A 21,103-nucleotide genomic window follows, 5' to 3' on the forward strand; every position below is an offset into this window, starting at 1 on the left:
TTGGGGTTAAGTGACTTGCCCAGGGCCACACAGCTAGTAAGTGTCAAGTGTCTGGTCTGAGGCTGGATTTGAACCCAGGTCTTCCTGACTCCAGGGCTGGTGCTCTGTCCACTCTCCCTCCTAGCCGCTCCTGGCTGCCTGCTTTACAAGAGCCTGTGGCAGTGGCTTGTCTGCTTTGGGTTTTGATTGTGGGACCTTTTGGCTAAGTCTGTCACAATCTACCGCTGGGCACATGGCAGCCATGTCATGGCACCCCGTGGTGCATCTGTCTTTATCAGTGAAGCTTCTAGATGCTCCCAATTAAGTTAATCTCTCATGCAGGAAATCTTTCTCAAATGTCCATATCTCCCAAAGAGTGTTGGGCCCTTTCCCTGGTGGTTTGTTGTTGCCTTGATCACAAGGGCCAATGATGATGCAGTGGGCCGCCGTGCTGCCCTTTTTACAAAGCTGTGCCAAGGTTTGCAAGGCCTTTCTTGGGAGTCTTTTGGTTCCCTTGATGCTAAGCTGCTGGGGAGGCGGGGGCTTTGCCTCTTCCATTAGTCTACTTCAAGTTTGCTGTTTCTCCACCGTAGCCCAGGAAACCAGCCACACACAATTGATTTGGACAAGTTTGGTTTGGGGCTTCTCCTAAAGAGCAAAGTTCACGGCAGCTTTTCTGCTCCGAGACCTTTGTATATCCAAGCTCCTGGCCTTGTCTTGGAGGCAGGCAGGGCAGGTTACTGTCTTAAAGGCCTGATCTCACATGGGATCGTAACTGGACAGTGACACACCCAGCCCACCGGCAGGCGTGCCAGAGATGGCTTCACCGCCAGAGTGATCCCAGAGAACTCAGTTGAGAATAGCTATGCCCGTGCTCACTCCCCTGATATGCTTGGGATTCTGCTGCCAGCTTTTCCTTCACAGCTTCATCGGTGCTGTTGGCACTTAGGGGGAGTGAAGGTGGGCTCAGATGAAATGACCCTTCCGTGTTCTTTCCTGCCCTTGACTCCACTGGGCCCATGAGAGTCCTGGGCTGTGGCTTGGCCTGTGACTAATGGCTCTTTTGTTCCCACTGAGATCACATCCACATGTCACAGTCTTTAAACACCTGTCTCTAAGGGCTTTGCTCTTCCATGCTGGGCCTCGAGTGCTGCCTGAGAAGAAAGGAGAGAAAGGCTTTGTCCGAGAAGCCAGAAGCTGTTCTGGAGGAAAAAACCAAATCCCTAAGGCCTCTAGTGCTTCTCCAGGGATTTCTAAATGTCTAAACCATGTCACTGTCTACGGCAGATGACACCCATTTCTCTGTGCAAGGGCTGGCGATAAGCAGGGTTTTTTCTACTGTTTTAAAAGATTGGGAGAAAATGATCAGAGTAGAGCTGTTCATGGGCCCCAGCCTTAATGGCCATGTGGTCTGTTACTGGAATCAAGGCCTGCTGGACTGGGCAGATGCAAGGCCTGCTCTTCAGACTCTGTGCATGTGGGGGGTACCTCACTACCATCCAAGGCAGCCCATTGCACTTTGGGGCAGTTCTGATTCTTGGGGGAATTTTTCCTTATGTCGAGCCAAGATCATACCTCTCTGAGATTCCCCTCCCCCACACATGACCTTGCCCTGGTCCTGCCTCCTGGGGCCTAGTGGAACAAGACTGATCCCCCGCCTTCACTTGCTGGAGGATGGCTCTCATTTCCTGAGTCTTGTCCAGGGCAAATGTTCCCAATTACTTCGCCTGCTTTTCCCGAGGTACTTCAGGGTATGCTCTGGCTTCTTTGTGTCCTTCCTAAAATTTGGGCACCTAGAACTAAGCATCTTGGGTGTCTTCTGGCCAGGACAGAGCACCGTGGAACTCTTACCATTTTGTTACTGTTCAATTCTTCAGTTGTGTCTGACCCTTTATGACCCCATTTGGGGTTTTCTTGGCAAAGATACTGGAGTGGTTTGCCATTTCCTTCTCCAGCTCATTTGACAGGTGGGGAAACTGAGGCAAACTGGTTTAAGTGATTTGCCCAGGGTCACACAGCTATGAAGTGTCTGAAGCTGGATTTGAACTCGGGTCCTCCTGACTCCAGGCCTGGTGTGCTCTGTCCACTGTGCCACCTTACCCCGTTGCTTAATGCAGCCCATCTTGCTTTGTTGGCTGCAGTAGGATATTTTGTTCACTCTTGATGAACTTGTAATTCCCTCAAACCTTCATGAGCTTGGTTTATCTGGAAGGTTTTAGGTTCGACCAAGTCTGCTTTATTGTTTTTTGGAGATATTCTTTCTGTGTATCAGCTCAGTAGTGGGGCAGGGGTCAAATCCATGAGCAATTTCTATGCCCCAACCCTTCTCTTGGTCCCAGAGAAGAGATGAAGGTATAATGTGTAGTGAAATGGAGTCTGAGGCCTTGGCTTTGAATCTTGCCTCTGCCGCTTTACTGCTTGAGTGACCTTGGGTAAGTCATTTAACCTCCCAGTTCTTCAAGGTTCCTTGGGACTTTATGTCTAGGATCATGTGAGTCTCTCAATGGAGAGGTGAGGAGCTACAGGTGCTGAATATTGCATACTCTGCTGGATGTCACTTAATTTCACTTGATGGATTTTCTTTATTAAAAAGAAAGCTCATTTAAGGTGGGAAGTGGGGAAGGGGAGGGATATTTAGAAAGGCTTGCTATCAAAACAAAAGGCAAGAGGAGCTTTTTTTTTTTTTTTAACAAGAGAATTTGGGTAGGCTTCCTGGAGGAGGAGCCTCTGCCCACTGACTGCTCCCCCCCCCCCCCGGGAGGCAGAGCTTGACCATGACTCATTGCTTCATCGCAGTGATCCCATCAGCAACATTCTCTTACTACCCTGCTCCTGTGGCTGCAACTGGCCCACCCAATGAGATGGGAGAACCTGGAGGCATCCCCATGCCACCGCCTTATTCGTGTGACCCAAGTGGCAGCGACCTACCTCAAGGTAAGGAGGTTGGGGTTCCACTGAGACCTCATTCTGCTGAGAGACCTTCCTTGGAAACCAGTGACTTGGGGGTTGGGGCATAGAAAAAGCAGCCAAGCCAGCAGGGAGTTCTTCTGAAACGCTCAGCGGAGATCTCCCCAGGTCCTCCTTCCACTTCCTCAGTTGATGTAATAGTCTCCTCCATGGCACACTCAGGCAGCCCGGGGCTCTCGGGGATGGGGAGAGGCTTGTGGCCACCAGTGTGCCCTGAGCACTTGCAGCGGGATTTTAGGACTGCTTTGAATCTGGCACAGCCAGGAAGGGCATCCACGTGGGCCGGAAAGCCCTCTGCCACCCCAGATCCTAAGCCATCTGTGGCTTAGAAGGTCCTAGCTCAAGAGCGCAATTAGTCATCCTCCATTTGGACTCTCCCCATCCAGGAGATAGTGACCTGCCAAAGGTCACCCTTCCCTCCCCTGCCAGACCCCAGTTATGTCCTCTCTCCCCCTCCAGCTCTGCTGTGCTCCCCAAGCGTCCCCCTCCACACCTACGCTCTCTGTGCTGCCTCCATTCTGACAGACATGCTTCCTTTCATTTTCTCTCTGGCACTCACTGAGACTTGGATGACGAGCCTGCTTTCCAGGGGCCCAGCTGTGCCTTCTCATCTCAGTAGACTCACCAGTGTGGGGATTGAAACGTTCCCTGTTCTTTGTCATCAACATGTCCACGTGCACCCTCACCCACTGTGACTAAACATCCTTCTCCTTTGGGATTCACTCGATTGGGGTTTATGTGGATCATCTCAACCCAGATCCTGGTGGTGGTTACCTACCGGCTCACTGGCCGTTGTTCCTCCTTTCTCCATGAATTCAGTACTCACCTCAGTCTTTCCGTCTGCCACAGCGCCTGCCCTCTCACTGGGCGCTCGGTTGTGTGTTGCCTCCTGGGACGTAGGCCTCTTTTCCTTGCTCTCGCTATTACCCACGAGTGATGCAGTTCCATGGGGCTTCTTTGTGTTTGTGACCTCGCTGTCCAGGCCCTCCTAATGCCATCACGTGGCCTTCCAATCCCTTCCCCCTTCATTCTTTCTGAGGCCGTCCCCTCTTCACTGGCCGCATTGACCCTCAGCTCAACGCTCCACCCTGCTCTGCTCTCTTGTCTCATCGATGATTACGCCCTGCCAACTGTCGACCCCGGGTTATTCTCGCTGCTGCCATCCTCCACTCCTGCTCTCACACTACAGATCTGATCGAGAGGCCGGGACGATCCAGAGACGGCGATCTCTCCCACTCAGTACACCGCTCTTCATGCTTCCCGTGGCACCTTCCTCTACATTTTTAATTGAGGACTGGGCCTCGTTCTTTACTGGAAATTGAGACCATTCCATGAGAGCTCCCTCTTCTCCCCTTCTCCTATGTACCGGATCTCGTTTTCCTCTGTCACACATCACCAGGTGCCTACTAGACAGCTCTTCCTAAAACAACACATCAAAACCAGCTTCTCATCTTCCCTTCCCCCATCTTCTTTATGACTGTCAAGGGGGTCACCCCATACTGCAGCCTCTGACATTCTCTCCCCTTCTGTCTTTGTCCCCCTATACACCACACCTTGTCTCTTCTGTCTGTATGTTATCTTCTGCTACCTACATGCTGGTTCCTCACTCATGACTGCCCCTTGGCCCAGATCCTCATCTCTAACCTGTCCTATCACGTACAGCAGGAACCTGCTGCCGGGTCTGCCTGCCTCAGGTCTCTCCCCGGTCCAGTCTGTTCTCCACTGAGCATCCCAAGTGATTTGGGCAGGTTTTCCCATGTCTTTCTCCTACCCACTAAACTCTCATGGTTCTGCATTACTTCTGGGATCAAATAGAAATTCTTCTTTCTGGCACTTTAAAACTCTAGCCACCTGCCCCCTTCCCATTCTTCTTACACACTACAGACATAGCAGCCCATTTGCTATTCCTCACACATGACAATGCTTCATTTCCCATCTCCTTGCCTTTGCTCTGGCTGCCCCCATGCCTGCCTGCCTCTGCCTCTTGGAATCCCTGCTTTTCTCCCAGACTTGGCTTAAGCAGGTTCTGCCTTCTGGAGGGGCCTTTTCTGATCTCTTCAGCTCCTTGAACCTTGCCCTCCAACACACCCTTTTAGCTCTTCAATCTGGCTTATGCATGTACCGTCTCTTCCATTAGAATAGAAGTTCTTGACCTTGTACAACCCCCCTCATTTAGAAGAGGAGTCAGGACCTTAAAGGCTTGTCTACAGTTGCCCAGCCCGGTGTCAGAGGCAGGACGTGATCCCAGGGCATTCTGATACCAATGCTGGCAGGAGGCACTATGTTACTCTGCCCTCTCGTCAGCTTTGTATAATCAGGGGGTGTTTTTGCCTCACTCGAGGGCAAGGTCTGGGGCTGCCTTGGGGCTTAGCGGCCTGTTTTGCTGTGCCCTGTGTGCTCTGGCAGAATAGCATGAGGGCATCTTAACTGTTGGCCTGCCATCTCAGGTGCCCAGTTATTGTGGGTTCCCATCCTTCTGTTCTGCTGTTTGATTCTCTGCTACCTGGACGCTTCCCGTTACCTAGGAATAGTCTGCCATTCCCCTGGCCCCTAGGTAGGCCTGACTAAATCTGCTGACTCCGCTGCCCAGGGTCCTGCTGCATGGTGCTGCTGCTGCCACCTCTCACTTGGGGCATACTCGAGCGGAGCACGTGCTGCAGTCCTGCTGCACCGGCGGGTTCTGCCGCTTCATCCCTGTGGAACTTTGGGCCAGTCCCTTCCGCTCACTGGGCCTTGGTAACGTGAGCCCAGGAACAACAGATGGATCCCAGGGGCTTCAAGGTCAGGCCCAGGAAAGCCAAGAATGTGGTTGGTGCTTGTGATGGGCCTCCTTCTCCAGTGTATAACCCACCTGGTTCTGGTGGTCTCCTCCTTATTCAGACCCCACCAGCAGGTCATTGCTCTAGCCCAGGGGTGAGGAGCCTGCAGCCTCGAGGCCACTTGTGGCCCTCTAGGTCCTCAAGTATGGCCCTTTGAATGATGAAGTTTGAATTCAGTCAGAGGGCTACACTTGAGAACCTAGAGGGCCACATGTGACATTGAGACTGAAGGTTTCCCACCCCTGCTCTAGCCTCTGGGCCAGCCTGGGCAGGGCTGAGTAAACTCTGAGCAGCATTTTTGGGGTCTCTCAGTTGATTGTGGTGGCACCATCTGGCAGAGAAGTGGAGTCTGCCCTCTGGACTCTCACTGTTGTCTTTCTGCTTGAGAACTCTTCACTTTTCCCACAGTTTCTTTCCCTTAAGGACTTGGCATGATTCTGTTTTGCATTGATTTGCATAAAAAAGGGGTACAGTTAGAATTGGTTGAGCCAACTAAGAAAAAGACTTTTCTGACCTGGATTTCTGCAACTTGGTAGTGGTGGAGGTTAGCATTGGGCTGTTGCCCTCACAGGCCTGGAGGTGGGGGACCGTTCCTTGGAGGAGGAAGCTACTTCCTTGGCTGCTGTGCCCTGATTCCATGTCCATCCTGCTCTTGTACCCCAAGGCAGTGTTCTCTTCCCCCCTCGGGGATGCCGTGAGGGTCTTGGCAGCTCTGCTTAGGAACACCCACCAGGACGGTGCCAGCTGTAGACCTGTGGGCCCTGAGGCCTGGCCGGGGGCAGCCTGCTGGGAGCTGCTGATTGATGCTCTTGGCATTCTTGGTACTTTTGGTAGCACTTTGCACAAGTAACAAAACTGGGGAGCTGGAGCTCTCTCCCTGGGGAACAGCTAAGGAACAGCTCTGATCTCAGAGTTAAGCTCAGCTAATTGGCTTCTCTACACTCTCAGCTCTAAAGCCTAGGGATAATTAATGCACAGTTTTGCTCTATTGATTTGGGAGACAGCACTCAAGTCAGCTTCCTTGAGAAAGCACCAAGGGCCTTGTTTGTTTTGGGTTGGGAAGTTGGGGTTGGCATGCATGCCTCACGAGCCGCTTTCTTTATATTGCAGATACCAAGGTATTGCAGTATTATTTTAACCTGGGGCTGCAGGTAAGAACTTTTGGGGCATATTTGGCCCCGTGCTGAAGGCTTTTCCTCTCTTCTGACTTGTTTGCTTTCTCCTTAGCAAGCTAAGCTAGGCATTAGGAAGTGGTTTAGCGACCATGGCCTTGGGGGAAAGCAGGCCCTAGGCCCAAGTTGGGGCCAGGTTGGCTTTTGCAGTACTGGCCGCTGGACCTGCTCACATTTCTGGTGGGCTCTTTGACTTTGGGCCCAGAGAAATTGGAACAAGGCCAAGTGGTGTTTATCTGGCGTGTTCAGGCTTCCGGAGCTTTGAGGTATGGTCTCTCTCTTGAGCTCCACAACGGTAATAGTGGCACACTATTACTGTATTATTATTACGTAGTAGTAGTATAGAATTATTTCCTCATTTTACGAATGAGGTAATTGATGTCAACTGATTTGCTGAAAGTGGCACAGTAAATTGTCAGAGGGTTTATGCCCAGGCCTTCTGGACTCCCAAGTCTAGTGGTCTGAAGGGATGGAGGCGGGGAAGGAAACAAGCATTTATATGGCACTTACTGTGTGCTAGGCACTGTGCTAAGCACTTTACAAATGATTTCACTTGATCCTCACAACAGCTCTGAGAGGTAGGTGCTGTTATCTTGATTTTACAGATGAGGAAACTGAGGCACACAGAGTGACTTGTCCAGGGTCACAGAGCTAGCAAGTGTTTGATTGAGGTCGAATTTGAACTCAGGTCTTCCTGCCTCCATGAAGCTTTGCAATCCAGAGTTACCTTCGTGACTGGCAGAGGACATGTTCTTTTCAGTGCCTTAATCATAGAACTGATAGGAAGGCTCTTAAGTAGTGAGGGAGAGGAAGCTCCTGGGCTCGTGAGCAGCAGCCAGCTTTGAAGGGATCGCTAGGAAAGGAGACGGGAGGGGATGGCTCTGTGCTCTTGGGGGCAATTGCAATGCTTTTCTAGAGCTTCTTCCCTGTCTGGAGGGGGCAGAAAGCGACTTTCTTTCTACTCATTCCTCTGTCTGTCTCCCTGTGAACGGCCCGGGGGGCTAACCGTGAAGCAGTGGCCTTGGCGAGGCTCGCCACCACCTGCTGCTCCAGCCCTTTGCTGGTTTGCCGGCTTGTCTTATAGGCTCTGGTGGCTCTGTGGGGCTGCTCCTTCTCTCCATTCCTCTGTAGACTTGACAGGACTTGCGCCAGAGAATAACAGGATTATCCAAGAAGCGGTTTTCCCCTTGTGTTTGGAGCTTTTTGCCCTCCTTAGTTTTCATCATCTCCTGGCAAGGGTGGGGGAGGGGGGCTGGCTGGGGCTCCATGTTTGTCCCCTGGGGTTATTCCTCCCCTCATGGCCCTTACAGTCCATTCACGGGGGTGGCCATCATTGTCATCGTCGGCACAGGAGGGCTCTGGAAGATTAAAAAGCTCTTCCTTTCTCCCCTTTCCTAAGTGCTACCATCAGAATTACTGGCAGTCTGTGGTCTATATGCCCCATCTTCAAGAACAACAGCAGCCACCACCACCACCACCCCCGATGCCTTCTCAGCATGTGGCTCCTCTGGAAGCTTACCCTGTTTATCCCGAACATGTGCCGGTGGCCGACCATGCAGTGTCTCAGGTGTACAGTGACCTGGGGAGGGCGGATAACCCGCAGGTTCCTCCCGAAACGGCAGCTGGCAGTGAGTATGCAAGAGGCCGAGCTGTGGCAGGTAGGGCCCAAAGTGAAGCTGGCGCCCCGTGCCTGCTGCAGTGCTGTGCCTGCATGTTGGGAGTCGGGGGCAATGCCGCCAGGGCTAACACAGCGTGAAGGAGGGCCGTGACTCGGGATGTTAGTGCTGCCCTCGGCCCTCGACCCTTTGCTCTTCCCGGCAGACCCTGAGGTCAGAGGGCACTGATCCCTGGGGCCCTGTTGGAGCCAAAGAAGAGCTGATGAGGCACCAGTTTAGAATTCCCTGTGGCAGCATGTCAGGCTGGGAGTCAAGAAGACCTGGGCTCAAGGCCCCCTTCTTATGCTTACTAGAGCCTGGGCAGCTCACGGACAGGCACTGGTCAAAGTTAGCCCCAAAGGACCTCTGACGTTGGGAGTTTCCTGGGCCTCGCAAATGGGAGGCCCCTGGCTCTTAATGCAATTGATTACAAGAGACTCAGTTGTCTTTAAATCAGCCCCAGTCCTCTCATGGTTTACACCAAGCCTTTATCCCCATCATGGAAGCATTTTTTTCCCCTGATGCCTGTAGCCACTAAGGCCAAGTTATCGACATTTGGCTTGTTCTGATGGCTCGTCACTTAGGGGAGAAAAAAGTTTCACCAAGATACAAACTATTGCTGGATCTTGAGATAACAGCCCTTACCAGCACTATTCCTGTGGAGTCGTGGATTAAACATTATGCATTCTGAATCCACTGACGTAAAGACCCATTCTTAGGGGTGTATTTGATAGTGAGGACATGGAAATTCAGTCTGCCTCCACAAGAATCTGCTGGGATCTCCTTCCTCTTCCCCAAATCCCTTCTGCTGGAACTGCCCTGGTCCTCTCTATTGATAGAGGGTCATCGATTTCTAGTTGGATGGGCCTGTAGAGGTCAACTAGTCCAGCGCTTCTTAAACCAGCCCTAACCCACAGTTTAAGAAGTGGGAAAATTTTAAGAAACCCTGAGCTAGTCTAACCTTTGGGGAAACTGAGGTTGGAAGGAGTTAAGTGGCTTACTCAAGGTCGCACGTAGTAAGTGGCAGAGTTCTGATTTTCAGCCTGGTCTTCCGACTCCACGTGTCACATGCCTTGCCCTGTGCGCAGCTGAAATGAAGGAATTGTTTGGGCCCCTTTGTGTGCTGTGAGATTTGGATCTGCAGTGAGTGTCTTTGTTTATTCTGACTGGCTTATGTGGGATTTGTGTGTCCTTCAGGTGTCTATGCAAACTCTGACCAGCTACCACCACCCACCGGGCCTGTCTACTATCCAGTTATGCCAGATCCCTACGGCCAGCATGCTCTGCAAGGATACGATCCCTGTGTTTCCATGGTCCCTGCTTATCACTATGCTGCTCCATGGCATCAGATGGGTGCATGTGGCACCTCGCCCCGAGTCCATGGTGCTCTGAATCCTGGCCAAGTGCCTCCAGTGAGCTATGTTCCCTCAGCAAATCCTGCTGCAGCTCACTATTCTCTTCCAAACATGTGAGGTCGAGCAGAGCACTCCCACTGCCATTTTGCTTACATTGCCATGAGATGTGGGAAACATTTGGCTAAGGATTGGTGTTGCTTTCTTGCTTTCAGATGGTTTTCCTTTGAATTCATGTTAGTAGTTTACAAAAAGATTAAGCTCTATTAGAGTGCTGCCCCTGGAGAGTTGAGGTTTGACTGCATGCTGAACCCCCAGCATCACGTTCAGCTGTCCTCTCCTAAGCTGCCTTGAGGCCCCTTGGCATCAGCTGACTGGCCTTGGGTCACACCAGCTATTTCTTTGGTCTTGTTTAGCCCGCTAGAATTGGTGAAGGTCTCGCTATGAGCTCTTCCCGAAAAAGACCACTCAGGTTGCCTTACTTGTCATTCAGGCTGGTGGCATGGCCCCATTGCCCCATGAGCCTTAGGTTTGCCTCAGACTCCACTTTTCCAGAAGGGCAGTTGTTACCTCTTGCAGCCTTCAGATGCTGCTTACTGTTTAGACTGAATTGTGTTGGTTTGTGACACTAATTTGGGGAAGGCACACAGCGTTCCTTTACGGGAGCAGCAGAACAGATCCACTCGTCTCCTTGAGTGCCTTAAACGTCTCCCTCCCAGAGAGACGATCGGTTTGTGTTGTGTTGCTCAGACTAGTGAATTAAAAAAGCATTCAAATTGCCAAAGTGTGGGTTTCTTTTGTGGTGGCAGACCTGGTTTGCATTCTGGAGAGATGGTGGGCCTTGGTGTTGGGTTGCAGCTGAGTAAATGAATGAGAATAAACGATAATGGAGGTCGACATACCATTGGTGGGAGGGAGAGTGGGTGCACGGCCAACTGGGAAGTTCTTTGTTTGGATGCTTCGTAGCCCTGGGGGAGTTGGAACAGGATGGTGGCAAGAACCACGTTCCTCATCGCTCATCTTCACCCCTGTCAAAAGAGAATTCTCTCAGATAAATGAATTGGAAAGGGAGGTATGGGGAAATGGGAGAGGGGGTGCAGTCAGCTGAGCAACCAGGCAAGGAAGTATGCAAGTGGGATCTGATCGACCAATGTGGCCAACCGAGATCCGGAAGACCATTCACACACAGTGGCTCCAGAAATGCCGCTGGCGCTAGCACAAAACAGAATGAATTTAATTACCTGGAAAGAAGAATAGAAAGGCGGGAACCAGAAGTGCCTTTTGAGGAGGAGGTCTTTGTAAAAAATTTCCTCCAAGGAAGTGTGGCCGTGAGTGTGGGTGGGAGAAGTTTGGGGGGAGAGGACACTACGTATTTGGGCAGAGGCTGTATAGGAGATGTTCTTTGGGGTGAGTTACCAAGGGTTTTAATGAGGGTTTGGGGGGAAGAGTGGATTGGAGAGCTCGGCATTTCGTGATAGGTGGGAAGGCCTGGTTCTAATGCAAAGGTCACCTGCTTGGATTCCAGGGACACGTGCCTAGCAGTAACTAAATGCCAAATGTAGACCGGCTGGAGGGTGGGCCTGTAAGTCAATAGCATTTCAAATACTTAATGAGTGTGGCAGAGGTAGCATTGGGGAGGGGGCTGAGGATGGAATTGGGAAGCCCTAGATTCGAATCTTCCCTTGCACACATACTGGCTCATGCCAGCCTTCTCTAACACCCTCGGGACTACCCCCCCCCCAACTTGTGCTTGCAGTTTGGGGCCCCAGAGGGTGGCTGCTCCTTCAAGTTCTGGGACTAATGCTTAGAGACGACTTGTAACACTGTGGAGAGAGCTCCCCAAATATCGGGCAATAGCTTCTACCAGAGTGCTTTCTATTAACAATCAGCCAGTAGAAACAATTCCCTTTTTAGTAAGGGTATTTCTTTACTAAGACGGTGTAACAACCATTGGTACAAAACGTTCCTCCCTTTGAACTGGGGAGTCCCTCTCCTCCAAATAGCGTCTGTGAGAAGAATTGACTCCAACTTAGAATACACTGGGGAGAAAGGCAGGTCTGTGGGGCAGACGGTGCTTGGTGACCCCTGGTCCTGTGTGGCTACAAGTTCTTTTCCTGGGAGAATTCTCATCTAGCTGCCCATAGGGGGCAGTGTTTCTTGGTGGGACTGCCTTCTCCCTTTGGTAAGTGTCTCTCTACGTCTCCGTTCGTCTCTGGCTGCATGTGTCTGCCCCTGTCTGGATGCACTGTCTCTTACAGATCCAGTAGACCTGATGGGTTGGTTGAGGGGCCTGGGGGGTAGGGAGAGAGGCCCAAGCTCCCTCCTCTCCACCTGCCAGGAGAGCCTCCCCCACAAGGCCTCCCGAGCTTTGTCTAGCAGGTTTTTCTGCCCAATCAAAGGGGTTCACACCTTATAAAGAGGTTGCAGGGCATAGAGGCCTCTTGTTTATAGTAAAACTTCACACGTGTGATCACGTTGATTGAGGTGGGGAGGGAAATAACTCTTTTAAGGCTCGCAATGAACATTTGTTAAGTGCCGCTACGTGCGTGCAAGGAGCTGGAGGTGCAGAAACAAATGGAAGTCCTTGCCCTCCCCGAGTTCACGTGTCCTGGGAGTGGGGGGCTGAATGTGGCCCATCCAATAGCCATCCAAAGCAGGTACAAGGTAACCCGGGGGGAGGGGATCAGGGAAGTTCCTGTCTCCTGCAGAAGACAGCAGTGCAGAAGAGTCTGGAAGGAAGCCCAGGATTTTAGAAGGTGGAGGTGAGGAAAGATAGCGTTTTAGGCATGGGATGTGGGCAATGCAAAGGTGGAATACCATGTGTGAATAATAGCCGAATCCACCAGTATGGCTGGCCAGGCAGAGTGTGGAAGATTAGACAGGTCTGTAACGGGCCTACACGCTTCGGGTCAGTCGCTGATGTGATACGACATTCATTTATGCCTTTCTCTGTCCAAGCCACAGAGAATGTTGCTGTGCAGAGACCTGGGGCCCTCTGCGATTTTGCTGCACTGGTCATACGTTGCAATGGTTGCTGCGGTCAGGTACAGGTAGACAGTTCCTAATCCACCTGACAGTAGGCAGCTCTAGCTGGTCACCAGGATCTACGAGAGATTTCAGAAATCCATTGGGCAGCATCTCAGGCATGCTGTGGATTGCATTGAGGAATCCCGTGGTCTAGGCTGGGGAGAGCTGGCACTCTGGCCCACGGGAAAGAGCTGGGAGAATGCAGATGGAGACAGCTCCTGCCTCTGCTTCCCTGAAGACTGCCTTCACAGCAATTCCCAGAGCACCTAACTTGGGGAGGGGGAGGGGCACGCAGCTCCTTGGCTGCCTGGATCAAGGTGGTCTTCTGGAATTCAGTCCTGTGAAGGAGACCTTGCCTAAGGTGAGTGTGACTGCGGCCCTGACTAGCTGACCCTTGTCAAAAGGAGGCGTGGCTAGTTTGGTACCACTTGTTCTTGAAGAGGCAGTTCTCTGTTCCTAATGTTCATTTCATGTCTGCTAGGTGGCGCTGCAGTGGCTGGAGTCAGGTGGACTCATCATCCTGAGTTCAAATTTGCCCTTAGACACTTGTTAGCTGTATGACCCTGGGCAAGTCACTTTACCCTATTTGCCTCAGTTTCCTCCTTTGTAAAATGAGCCGGTGAAGGGAATGGCAAACCATCCCAGTATCTCTGCCAAGAAAACTCTAAACAGGGTCACAAAGACCCCGAAAAGACTGAACAACGGTATTCGTTTCTTTCCTTTCCAAGTGTTCACAAACCACTTTTAATAACATGTAATAGAAGTTTCCCAGGAATATCTGGCAAACTTGCCAGCCTATCGGCCATCTTCCCTTTGTTAAATTAAGTTGGGCTCGTTTGCCCATCTCCAGGCCTCTTGTATTCTCCATGATGCCTTAGAGATTAGCCATACTTGGTGTGGTTCCTGTGCCTTCCTTGAATTTCCTCTTTCCTCAAATACATCCTTCTCATTGGCCTGCATATTTATTGTAAATCTCAGTTCATCACTGCTTTAGCCTTCCTAATATTCTGGTAGGACCATGTGACTCCTTGGCCTGCATTCTGATTTTGTGGCCTTCTGGAGTAAGGAGGTATCGGGGCCTGACGGTTTTGCTCTTTCTTGGCCCCTTTGGAGTTCTCGTGGTCCTTAAAGTTTTCTTCACACCATTCATTTCCAAATACGTTTCATGTTCCCCACACAGACTGACATGGTACCTCAGCACACATGCACCCAGCACATCCTGCTCCCTCATCTAAGGAAGGAGCTTCATTTTCTCGTCTGTCGTCTGGGCCGGTGGTCAGCTTTTGCGTTGTTCTCATTGGCTGTTCTCCTAGTTCTGCTCACTTCACTCTCCAGCATATCACATGCGTCTTCCCATACTGCTCTGAATTCTGCATATTCGCCATTTCTTAAAGGGCTGGAATATTTGTCTACCACACTTCGTTTAGCCATTCTCTGAGTGAGGAATAATTACTTTGTCTCCAGTTCTTTGCTACTACAGAAAGTGCTGCTAGAAAGATTTTAGTGTGCCAGGGACCTTTCTCTGTGTCTTTGATTGACCTTGGCTATAAGGGCAGGGAATAAGCATTTATATGAGCTCAGACTTTTTACAAATATTATCTCATTTGATCTCAAAACAAGTTTGTGAGGTAGGCATGGTTATTATTCCCATTTTGCAGTTGAGAAAAAGTGAGGCAAATAGAGGTTAAGTAATAATAATAACAACAATAATAGTTAATATATACGTAATGCTTACTATGTGCTAAATGCTTTACTTTATAATTTGAGCCTCAAAACAACCTTGGGAGGTAGATGCTGTTATTAACCCCATTTTACAGATGAGGAAACTGAGGCAAACAGGTTAAGTGACTTGCACAGACAGGGTCCCACAGCTAGTAAGTCTGTGAGGCTGGATTCAAACTCAGGTCTTGATTCCAGGCCAAATGGTCTACGCATTGTACTACCTACTAGCTGCTGTTGGGGTATGTGCCTAGCAATGAGATCACCTGCTTTAAAGGGTGTGAGACATTGGGAGGCACTTTTTTTTTTCTTTTTGGTTTGCCAAAAATGGTCGGTCCCCTTCACATTTCTGTGAACAGTGCACGTGCATCCACGTGCTTTTATTTCCTCGGCTTCTCCAACATTGTTTCCATATTTTTTTCACTTTTGACAACTTGCAGGGTGTAAGGTGTTTGCATGTGCATTGCTCTTCTTGGTGAGTTGGAGCATTTTTCCCTAGGGTTGCTCACAGATTGCCACTCCTTTGAGAACTTCTTTTTTGTATCCTTAACTATTAGGGGATGACTTTCAGACTTAGTATTTGTATCAGTTCCCTGTAGCTCTTGCCTAAAGATCTTTATCAGTTAGCTGTGATAAAGTGAGGATTTGCATCCTCCACCTTGATCCACACTAAACACATTTTCCTCCCCTCAGCCATTTCTGCATTAGACCATCGTACCAAAGCTTTTCAGTTTTATGTTGTCAGAATTGTCTCTTGTCTTTTGCCATCTCCTCTGGCCCTTTGTTGATTAAGAATATTCTGCTTAGTCCTAATGGTGAGATTCCCTCCATTTTCCTCCCATTTTTTAATGATGTTAGGCACCCAGACTTGAGAACTTACTGTGCTCTGCCATGTAAGTGGCTTGTTGTCATTGGGTCATTTCCATCGTGTCTGAACCTTCATGACCCCATTTGGGGTTTTCTTGGCAGAGATACCGGAATGGTTTGCCATTTTCTTCTCCAGATCATTTTACAGATGAGGAAACTGAGGCATACGGTGAAGTGACTTCCCAGGGTTACACAGCTAGTAAGTATCTGAAGCTGGATTTGAACTCAGGTCTTCCTGACTCTAGGCCTGGTGCTCTATCCTCTGTGCCACCTAGCTTTTTGTAAGTGGTTAGTCTAACCCTGTTTTCTTGTACATGGCTTAACAGTTTTGCCAGTGGTTCTAATCATATAGGGCATCATCCCAAATAGCTTATATTGAGTTTGATTATTTCTGCTTCTTATTTACCTAGTCTGTCCACTGATCTACTTTACTAATTAGTTCTAAGTAGTTTTAGTGATTATCATTTTGTGCTATAATTTGAAGTTAGTAAGCGTGCTTCCCGCTTTCTTACTACTATTTTTTGGTTATTTCTCTTGAGATTCTAGATTAGGAGTGGGGAACCTTTAGGCCTTGAGGCCACATGTGGCCTTCTAGGTCCTTGGGTGCGGAGTCCAAGTTTTACAGAATAAATCCTTTTTATTAAGGGGATTTGTTCTGTGAAGTTTGGATTCAGTCAAAGGGCCACACTTGAAGACCTAGAGGGCCACGTGAGGCCTCAGTTTCCTCACCCCTATTCTAGACTTTTTGTTGCTCCAAATGAATTTTATTACTTCATCTAGCTCTGTAAAATAACTCATTGGAAGTTTAGTATAGCTTTAAATCTATAAATTAATTCAAGCAGTGTCAACTTATTACATTAGCATGATCCGACCATGAGCAACGAAGACCCCTCCAATTATTTGTCTTTTATTTCTATGAAGAATGTTTTGATTCTCACTCATGTTTTGTTTCTCACTCATCTTAGAGTGAGGCTTGGAAGATTGACTTCCATATATTTTATGCATTTTGGAGTTATTTTGAATGGGATTGCTCCTATGATTCCCTCCTGGTTTTTATTGTTGCTATGTAGAAATACTGACTGGTGTGGATTTATTTTGTGTCCTTCTACTTTACTGAAGGTACTAATCGTCTCAGTTTCTTTGTTGAGTCTCTGTAGTTTTCTAATAAACCCATCGTGTTATTTGAAAATAAGGATACTTTTGCCTTTTTGGTTGGTGGTATTGGTGTTTCCATTTAGTTTTTAATTTTTATTGATATCTTTTGTTCCCACTCAACCATCTTGGAGAACTCCCTCTTGTAACAAAGACTGAAAAAGACAGGTGGAAGCAATTCAGAAAAACTAACTCAAATCTGCCAGTATATGAAATGACCCACCATTAGGTCCCATTCCTATGAAGAAGAGGCAGAAGTGTGTTTTCTCATCTCGTCTCAGAACCCCACAGGCTTCTGGGTGTCTTTTTGTGATGGATAGAAGACTTAATGTTGTTTCTCTTGTTTTCCTCCATCGATGTTCTAGCTGGTACCTTTCTGTCAGTTTTTGTCACAGAATACGTGGGAGAGCAGGGTTCTCCTTTGGCCTCTGGTGCCGCCATCTTCCCTGGGTATCTGAGGCTTTTTCACTGCCCTGCTTTGGAATTTTTTAACCAATACCAAATAGTTTGGATGATTATTGCTGATGTATCTCATCAGTATGTAAGTTATGGAAAGTGAGACTTTGAAGTGTTATTCCCTTTTCAGTTTGGCTTTTTTCCATTATTTCCTTTGAGATTCTAGACCTTTGGTTCCTCCCAACGCATTTTGTTATTAATTGAGCCAGCTCTTTTAAAGCATCTTCTTGGAAGTTTGATTAGCATAGTACTAAATCTATAAATGAAATGAGGGAGTATCATCAGATTTGTTCCTCTGATGACTTAAGGTCTTCTTTTGTTTTTGTGAAGCCTATTTTGTCATCATATTTGTATGTCTTGAGTTAACCTTAGTAGATTGACTCCCAGCTACATTAGGCATTTCAGAGTTATTATGAATGGAACACCCCCCCCCCCCAGATTTTGCTATTCCCACATAGGAATGTCATTGACTTTTCTGGGTTTATCTTAATTTTTATAGAAGCTATTAATTGTCTGAAATGAAGGGTATTTTTTTTTGTTTATGCTTTTGGGATTCCTAAGTAAGCCATTGTTGTCAGCAAATAAGGATAGTTTTCATCTCCTCTTTGCCTATGTTGATACCTGGAATTTTGTCTTTGGGTTCTTTGCTATCACTACCAGTATTTCAGGAATGCAGTGTGGTGTAGTGGAGAAGGGGCCGGATCTCAAATAAGAAAGATGGTAATTAATCATGCCTCCTACACGTAACCACACAACTGACATCGGGGCCCTTCACAAACATTATCTCATTTGAGCATCCCGACAGTCCTGGGAGGAAGGCCCTGCAAACTTTGTGTGCCCCTCATTTTATCTCACTCTACGAGTCTGGGTTCCTCAATGTCAGTGGCCATGGTTTCAGCGTTGATAAAAGGCTTCCTCTTAGGAGGAGCTGTCATCTTCTTAGGAAACCTTTTGTTTTTAAAGTCCATTACTAAGAAATTTTTTATAAAGTTTTTTTTAGTCTTGTAGCAAGAAATGATGGCCAGGGAAGATCCCTCACATGGAGAGGACAAATTAAGGCCCTGTCAATGACTGAGGCTCCACACAGAACATTCCACAAGCTCCTATCATGGTTGTGGCACATCTTCCCAGGCTTTGTACCTACTGGAATCTCTTTGAGGGAGATCTGGTCTATGGAAATGAAGCTACCAGAACAGTGGACCTGAGGCACCATGGATCCAGGGAAGAGGCAGATGCTGATGGTGCCCAAATGACCTTTTTCTTTAACTCTTCAAAGCTCAGTGGGTTTTTTGTTTTGTGCCTTGAAAAATCTACAAGGTTGTAGGTATGGAATAAAATGAGAAGTTTAGTTTGATTCACCAAGCATGCGTTAACCACCTACTGTGTGCCAGGTCCCATGTAAGGAACTGGATTGAATCGACAAAGACAAAAACCACAGGTGCTGCTCCCACTTTTGCCTCAACAAGCTTAAAGGTGGGCATTGCACATATTCCTATACTCATTTTGCAAATGAGAAAACTGAGTCTCAGGGAAGTGAAGTGACTCAACCGAAAGTCACATTACTAAGAAGTATCACAGCTGGGATTTGTATTCATGGCTTTGCTGACTGAGTATTGTGTACCTAATTGATTCCACTGATCCACCCCTCTATTTCTTAGCTGGTACCAGATCGGTTTGCTGATTACTGCTTTGTAATATAGTTTGAGATCTAGTATTGCTAGGCCAGCATCCAATGCATTTATTTTTATTTATTGCCTTGATATTCCTGACACTTTTGTTCTTCCAGATGAATTTCTTTACTATTTTTTCTAGCTCTATAAAATAATTCTTTGGTAGTTTGATTGGTATGGCACTGAATAAGTAAATTTAAATTGTGGAATTGTCATTTTTATTATATTGGTTCAGCCTACCCATGAGCAATTAATATTTCTCCAGTTGTTTAGATCTGTCTTTATTTGTGTTTTGTAATTATGTTCATGTAGTCCTTGAGTTTGTCTTGGTAGGTAGAGTCCCAAGTATTTTATACTGTCTGCAGTTATTTTAAATGGAATTTTTCTTTCTCTTCCTGCTGGGTTTTGTTGGTAGTATATAGAAATGCTGATGATTTACGTGGGTTTATTTTATATCCTACAACTTTGCTAAAGTTGTTAATTGTTTCAGCTACTTTTTTAGCTGACTCTAATCTAGAGTTCTCTAAGTATACCATCATATCATCCACAAAGAATAATACTTTTGTTTCCTCATTGCCTAGTCTAATACCTTCAGTTTCTTTTTCTTCTCTTATTGCTATAGCTGGCATTTCTAGTACAATATTGAATAACAGTGGTAATGATGGGCATCCTTGGAAGAAGCCACGTTATCCCCGTTATGGATAATGCTTGTTCATGGTTTAAGACAGACACTACTTATCATTTTAAGGAAAGCTCCATTGATTCCCATGCTTTCTAGTTTGTTTTTTTTTTAAACAGGAATGGGAAATGTATTTTTGTGAAAAGCTTTTGTTGCATCTATTGAGATAACATGATTTTTTTGTTATTGTTATTGATATGGTCAATTTTGCTGAGAGTTTTCTTAATATTGAACCAACCTGCATTCCTGGTATTAATTCCATCTGGTCATAGCGTATGATCTTTGTGATATATTGTGGTAATCTCCTTGCTAGTGTTTTATTTTAAAATTTTGTATCAATATGCATTAGGGAAATTGGTCTAGAGTTTTCTTTCTCTATTTTTGCTCTCCCTGGTTTAGGTATCAAAACCATATTTGTGTCATAGAAGGGGAATTTAATAGGACTCCTTCTTTACCTATTTTTTCAAATAGTTTATATAGTATTGGAATTCATTGTTCTTTAAATGTTTGGTAGAATTCACTTGTGAATCCTTCTGGTCCTGGGGATTTTTTCTTAGGGAGCTCATTAATGGCTTATTCAATTTCTTTTTCTAAGAAGTGGTTATTTAAGTCTTCTATTTCTTCTTCTGTTAATCTGGATAATTTATATTTTTGTAGATAATCATCCATTTCGCTTAGATTATCAGATTTACTGGAATAAAATTGGACAAAATAACTCCTACTAATTTAATCTCATCTTCATTGGTGGTACATTCACCTTTTTTATTTTTGATACTGGTAATTGCTTTTTTTTTTTCTCTTTTTTTAAAATCAAAATAACCAATGGTTTATTTTATTATTGTTTTTTTTTTTTCATAAAATCAGCTCCTATCTGTTTAGCTTTCTCATTTTGGGGAAGGGTTAGGGTTCCTTGGATTGGAATTGGACCTAGTTATACTCCATGGACCTGGACAGTCTGAAGTAACATAGAGATGAGGCTAATGGCTATAGCAGCTTTGCCAAGTAGAGCAGCTTGGGCAGTCCTCATTCATTCAGCCTCTGTGCTCCTTACAGGCCTTGCTGAGCATTCCTTGCCAGGTGGGGACACCTGGACTTCATGCCTAGGCCACTGACTTGTCTTAGCTCCTTAACCTTATAGACTCTTATCTGTCTGTACCCATTAGTGCAGGGCCTAATTCAAGAGGGCTTTTCTCCCAGTGGGTTGGGTTTTTTTTTTCCATGTGGTGAGGAAGAACTTCATAAAGTGCTGTCCATGGGTGATCTCATTTCTGTGGGCACCACAGCTCAGAAAGGATGTTGACAAGCTGAAGGGTGGTCAGAGGAGAGTGGCGAGTGGTATAGCCTCCCATAGGGCCCCCAGCTAGGCATGATGGAGAGCTTCTCTATGGACGATCAAGAATGGTGCAGGATGAGAGGGTGCGTGAAGCTGCCCCCAGAGATGAGATCACAGAGCTCTTAGGCAGAGATTTCAGTAACCATGCACGAATTAGCCCCCTGGGGACTTGTAGAGTCCATGAATGCCTTAACCAGGAAATAAATGGAAAAACGTGATTGCTGTGGAGCAGTGGTGGGACAATCCGTTTGAATTA

At 47.3% G+C, this 21,103-nt stretch overlaps 1 protein-coding gene across 1 annotated transcript in view; it reads left to right on the plus strand.

Moving 5' to 3' along the window:
• Positions 1 to 10,723, plus strand: part of LOC114022948 (putative bifunctional UDP-N-acetylglucosamine transferase and deubiquitinase ALG13) — a 45,863-nt gene extending 35,140 nt beyond the window's left edge. Inside the window, exons 25-28 of the mRNA XM_027835404.1 lie at positions 2,776 to 2,913; positions 6,876 to 6,916; positions 8,337 to 8,595; positions 9,790 to 10,723. Coding sequence (XP_027691205.1) covers positions 2,776 to 2,913; positions 6,876 to 6,916; positions 8,337 to 8,595; positions 9,790 to 10,064 — 713 coding nt within the window. The 3' untranslated portion in view covers positions 10,065 to 10,723. The remainder of the gene's footprint in view (positions 1 to 2,775; positions 2,914 to 6,875; positions 6,917 to 8,336; positions 8,596 to 9,789) is intronic.
• Positions 10,724 to 21,103: the final 10,380 nt, after the last annotated feature.

Source organism: Vombatus ursinus, unplaced genomic scaffold (genome assembly GCF_900497805.2).
Source record: "Vombatus ursinus unplaced genomic scaffold, bare-nosed wombat genome assembly UNPS02004337.1, whole genome shotgun sequence".
In the NCBI taxonomy this organism is placed as follows: Eukaryota; Metazoa; Chordata; class Mammalia; order Diprotodontia; family Vombatidae; genus Vombatus; species Vombatus ursinus.